General features: G+C 46.2%; 1 protein-coding gene across 3 annotated transcripts in view; it reads right to left on the minus strand.

The window, feature by feature from the left end:
- Positions 1–2,643, minus strand: part of LSM14A (LSM14A mRNA processing body assembly factor) — a 64,342-nt gene extending 61,699 nt beyond the window's left edge. For all 3 annotated transcript variants that reach the window (XM_054711341.1, XM_028143042.2, XM_008139789.3), the window contains exon 1: positions 2,321–2,643. In XM_054711341.1, the coding sequence (XP_054567316.1) occupies positions 2,321–2,441 (121 nt within the window). In that variant the 5' untranslated portion in view covers positions 2,442–2,643. The remainder of the gene's footprint in view (positions 1–2,320) is intronic.
- Between the last annotated feature and the right edge of the window lie 3,370 nt (positions 2,644–6,013).

Consider the following 6,013-nt stretch of genomic DNA (forward strand, 5'->3'; position numbering starts at 1 on the left):
GAGGCAGCCAGCCAATGATTCTCTCTCATCATTGATGTTTCTGTCTCTCTCTGAAATCAGTTTTTTTCTTTTTTTTAATGTATCATTTCAACATGTGTGGTTATATTTCCAAATAAAAAAAGGAAAATACTCTCCTCAGAGGGAATAAAAACAAAATTAACATCTTAAAGAAAATTTTAAGACTGTTACTCAAAGAGATTAACTCAATCTATAGTTTAAAAAAACTAATCGGGATATCTAACTCCAAATGCATACTGTATCCTAAACTCTACGAATAAACTTTGGACTTTAATGTTAGAATGCCATTCTTCAGGCAAATTTTGAAAAAGGTGGAATTTCAGATATCAAATTACTCAAGAAGTCATACAAATCCTATATAATTTTAATATCAAAATTATAATTTTGAAACTTGAAATAAGTGTCCAGTGTTGACTGGGAAGTTATATAGCAACTTAAGATTAGATACTGCTAAGTAGAATAATCGGTATACCAAAATTTGATAATTCCAGTTTTTGCAAACAATTAAATTACCAAACATATTAAATACTCATATTGATTTTTAAAAAGCATACATTATATATGTAGGATTAAATATCAAAGTCATATAAATTAAATTATTAAAAATCTTTTTATTGTACTTATACCACATTTCTTAAGTCATGATACAAGGAACAAATTATGTTTTGCACATGAATTTAACTATTACAGATTAATAAAATGTTTATTGAATCTAGAAGCTATTGAAAAGACAATTAAAAAATGTGGGCCATTAACAAAATACAGACTTTTTAGATTCTTGTATATAAGAGTATATTCATAGATTTTTAAAAGACTGGAGTTAATACATTAGAAATCTTAAAAATGTATAGATCTTTTCTTTGCAAAGAGTAAAGGTGGCACAGTCAACTGAGTAAGTCACTAAACTAACAAGATACCTTAAAATCCAGATTAGGTAAAATAGTGGTTTTTAAAAAGTTATGAACCACTTTATTAAGGACTACTTTTTGCATCAAGAATATTAGAGAGCCTGTTTCATAATTTCATAAAGACATGAAAACTAAAACATTATACAGCTAAGTATCATCTGGGGGTAAAAAAATGTAAAGAACAGAAAACAAAATAAGACTCCTCACCAGGTAAAAAATTTGCCCCAATACTAGTGCTATTAAAAAGGGATCTACCAGAGCATCCAAAAATGTCACTAAATATTTGTTTGATAATATGAAGTTACTCTCCTACCAGTTAAAGATTACATATCTTAAAACAGATTTAGAAATTTTCTTCCTATCCCCGGACCTCCCCTACCAAGCTTCTTATTCCATCAGTTTACCAGACGCGCTGTGAAAAATTGTGCTTCCCTCTCACAAGTATGCCAAACTTGTGAGATTTCTTTTATGATGAAGAGCTAAAAAGTTTAATTTTCTTCTGGTTTCCTGACGGAAAGAAGGCTCAGAGCGCGTGAAACGGAAACAAAAATACACACACACACACACACACACACACACACACACACACACTGTGGCTCAGCTAAAGACTACAGGTAGGACACCTTCTTCAACACCCAGAACTCCCTGTCCCGGCGAGCCTTCCCAGGGGTGGGTCAGCGCCCAGGGACCACTCACAGCCGCCTCTGGAACAGGGGTCCCGGGTCAAGCTTGAACCCTCCTCCCCACAAGGTTTCAGAAACAAGGTCAATGCGAGTGCAGCAAGCATTTTTAAAGAGATGGTTGCACAACAGGCTTAGTGAAGGATTCCGGTCTAACAGGTAAATACTACAGAGGAGACAAGAGGGATGTGATCTGCTCGAGACTGTCTGCATCACAGAACAAACCCGAAGTTTTTTTGGCACATTACTTCGAGTTCACCCGAGGACTAAGGACTATCGCAACAAACTGAAATTGAGGACGTGAGAAAAAATGGTGCTTGCAGAATTAAGAAATCAGCACTCAATTCAAGCGAGGCGGAAAAATTCGTTGACTACTCGGGCTTTTGTTTCGTGGTGAGACGACAGACCACCGAATTTCAGAGTTGGAAGACACACGTCTCTCCGCGTTCTCCTGCCCGTTCTGGGGCTTCAGGGCCGCTCGCCCGCCCGCCCCGCTCTGGGTCACGTAGTTCCCGGATGGAAGCCACGGACCTCGGCGGTGGAAGCCAGGGAGTCCTGGGGGAGGCCGCGGCCGGACGCGCCACGCCAGGGCCCGGTAGCGGCCTCCCCGGAGGACGGTGGAGGGGGACAGGGATGGGAGCGAGGAGGCCGCAAACCGAGAGCAGAGCGCAGCCCTGATTGGGCGCAAGGCCCGACACCCCCACCCGGGAGTACCTTTGGCGAGAGCTACGGTGGAGTTCTCGGTGTCGATGGTGTAGAGGATGCCCTCGTAGCGGATCTCCGCCTTGGAGATAAGGCTGATCTTGCTGCCGATGTAAGGGGTGCCCCCACTCATGGCGCCGCCGCCGCCGCTCTAGGCCGCTGGCAGAAAGGCAGATCCCACGCCGCGGTCGCCGCTCTGCACTCCCGCTCGCTCCGCCGGTGCCTACAGCAGCTGCCTCAGACCCAACATGGCGGCGGCGCCGACTCCGCTACCCTCCCCCAGCCTTCCGCCCTCAAGCCCCGGCGCGGCGGCGGCGGCGGCGGCGCGGCGGCGGCAGTAGCGGCGGCGGCGCGGGGCATGCTGGGCCTGGGAGGCCGGGCTCTCGCGAGACTCGGCTGGCTGCGTGAGGCTCCGCAGTTCTCCGCGGTTTCTGCTGTCCTGATAGCACCCCTGGACCTGGTCTAGTGGGATCCTGTTTGGGCCGCCTGAGAGGAGCTTGAGGAGAGGCGAAGTGCTTCCTGGCGCCGAGACACCACCGTGGGTGCGCGCGGCCCTGTTGACCTCAGGTGTGGCCTTCACTGTTTCCATACCCCTTGTCTTTGCAAAGGCTGATCCCTCTGCCTGAAAGTGACCCACCCGCCTCCATACTCCTGACGATCTCATTTAAGACCCAGTCCTTTCCCCGTGGAGGCAACTGGATCCCTAACAGAGGTCTCATGGCCCCATTACAGCATCCACCGCCCAATGAGCTCCCCCACCCCCAATAGGTACCCCCCCCCCCCCCCCCAACCCTGGCCTGGAGCTGGGATTCTGTCCATACTTTCAGATGGTCCCATTCCGGCTCTTAGCTTTCAAAACCATTGAGTGTTTTTTTAAAAAATATACATTTTAAAAATTGATTTCAGAGAGGGAGAGAGTGATAGAAACATCAATGATGAGAGAGAGAGAGAGAAAGAGAGAGAGAGAAACATTGATCGGCTGCCTCCTGCACACCCCCTACTGGGGTTCAAGCAGGCAACATGGGCATATGCCCTTGACTGGAATCAAACCTGGGACCCTTCAGTCCGCAGGCCTAGCTCTATCCACTAAGCCAAACCGGCTAGGGCCCATTGAGTATTTGCAGCTTTGAACAATTATGTCAACTCAGGATTCATGTAAAAAACAGACTCAACCTCAGTTGGATGTCTTAAATGGCAGCTTTGTGTCTCCAAAACCTTACTCCCGATTTCCTCTTCAAATCTAACCTTTATTGTAATCCATGGAGGTGTGAAAACGAATAAAGGAAAACCTCATTCAAAGTGGAGAGGGGAAGCCCTGAAATGTAGTTCTCTGGAAGCTACTTTACAAATCTGGTCATAAAGAAGTTTATTTTGCTACCTCAGTAGGAGTAAGGTAGGTTTTTCTCCTAATCCAGCAACAGCCGGGCCAATGAGAAACCACCACACTCAGCCAATGAGAAGCCCCCATTACCCGGAATTTTCACTCACCCCCAATGGACTTTTGCTTAGGACCTCCCACCTAATCTAACCACTTCTCACCATCTCCACCCCTACTTCTCTGTGACATGCTACCATTATTCTGGCCAGGATTATTGCAATAGCCTAAAATGTCCCTCAACTTCTGTCCTTGCCCCCAATAGTTTATTCTCAACACAGCAGCCAGAGGGATATTGTTAAAATCTAAGTTAAATCATGTCCCTCCTCGCTCAATATTCCTCTCCCCAACGAATCCATGCCACACGGAGTAAAAGCCAGACTCCTTACTTTGTCTTATAAAGGCATACACGATTTAGCTCCTGGTTACCCTACTTCCCATTCTGTTTCAGCCACCCCTTCTTTTCCCAGAGCTTTCACAATTCATTCAGAATTCTGCTCAAGTGTCACCTCCAGAGAAGACTTTCCTTACTGTCCTACTTAAAATAAGGATACCTTGCCCTGCCCGGTGAGGCTAAGTTGGTTGGATTTCCTCCTGTGCACCAAAAGGTTGCCAGTTTTCTCCCCCCCACCCCTTCTCCCTTCCTCTCTCTCTAAAAATCAATAAATATAAAATGAGAACACCTGCATCATTCAACATCCCCTTACTCAGCTTGCCTTTTCTTCAAAGCATTTATCGCTCCCCAATATGTCTATTTAATTATTTCCGAGTGTCTTCTCCTTCACTAGAATGTAAATGTTTTGAGGCAGGGCCTTAGTTTTGGTCACTGCTGGATGGTCAGGACTGAGTACAGTGCCTGGCACAGGGCAGATGCTTAGTAAATGGCTGCATGAATGAACAGTTAGAGGAAGGCAGAGCATAGGCAGGATGTCTGGTAAGCTGAGTGAACAAATGGTGAAAAGTCTGGCAACTCTGAGAAGGGGAAGTAGGAGATAAGAGGAAGCACTAGGAGCTGTGTTGGGACTGATACACAGTGGCTGCAAAGGAAGGCTGTGAAATATCTGCTTAAGTGCAAGGTTGCTGCTAGGGAGTTGAACTCTTTTTTTTTTTTTTAAATATATTTTATTGATTTTTACAGGGAGGAAGGGAGAGGGATAGAGAGCTAGAAACGTCGATGAGTCGATGAGAGAGAAACATCGACCAGCTGCCTCCTGCACACCCCCCACTGGGGATGTGCCCGCAACCAAGGTATATGCCCTTGACCGGAATCGAACCCGGGACCTTCCAGTCCGCAGGCCGACGCTCTATCCACTAAGCCAAACCGGTTTCGGCAGGGAGTTGAACTCTTATTTCTGTTCTTTCCTCCCCCTTCCAGGCCTGGAACCTAGTTAACCTTCCCATGCTTGCCAGGTGAGCTCATCTTTTTCCATCTATAAGCTGAGAGTTCCTAAATTTACATCTTTGTTCCAAATCTTCTGACTTCCAGAGTCACATTAACTATATGCAATAACTAGATGCAATTACTTTGGTGTCCCACTTGCACTTCCAACTCAACGTGTTCAGTATTATCTACATCTACTCTCCTCCTTCCCCAAAATAAACCTGTTCTTTATCCATGCTCCCCATTCCCATAACTGATTTCAGGACTCACCCAGGAGTCCAATCCTGAAACCAAGAGTCCTTATATACTTACACCCAATCAGTCATCAATCTTGGTGATTCTACTTTATGTTTTGTAATTCATGGTTTCCTGCACCCTAGGGCACCAGAAACTATGCCTACATGCATCTGATCAGTGTGGTAGCCCATAGTGTATTATCTATGTGACTCTTCAATTTATGTGCTAAAAAAAAAAGTTGAGAACTGTGATACATTTCACCACCAGAAAAACAACTTCCTGGGGTGGGGGGACCAAGAAGAGATTAACCAAAGAATTTATATGCATACTAGAGGTCCAGTGCACGAAATTTGTGCATAGGTAGGGTCCCTAGTGGCTGCCAGCTGCTGACTGCCAGCTGAGGCCTCCTTTCCTACCCGCCTTGGCCTGGCGCCACCTGCTCACCTGCTCCACCATCCCACTGTGGTCCCACTCTCCTTGGGGCCCACTGGGGCTGGCAGCGCCTGCACTGCTGCCCACTGCAGCATCACATTGTTGATGCCCGCCATGCAGCATCGCATCGCCAATGCCTGCCATGTTCCGTGCTGCCCCCTGGTGGTCAGTGCATGTCTAACTCCCAGTGGTCGAACTCCCGCCCATGGGGACAATTTGCATATTAGCCTTTTATTATATAGGATATGCATAACCCTTGGACAGACAATAGTGCAGTGAA

Source organism: Eptesicus fuscus, chromosome 21, assembly GCF_027574615.1.
Source record: "Eptesicus fuscus isolate TK198812 chromosome 21, DD_ASM_mEF_20220401, whole genome shotgun sequence".
Lineage (NCBI taxonomy): Eukaryota > Metazoa > Chordata > Mammalia > Chiroptera > Vespertilionidae > Eptesicus > Eptesicus fuscus.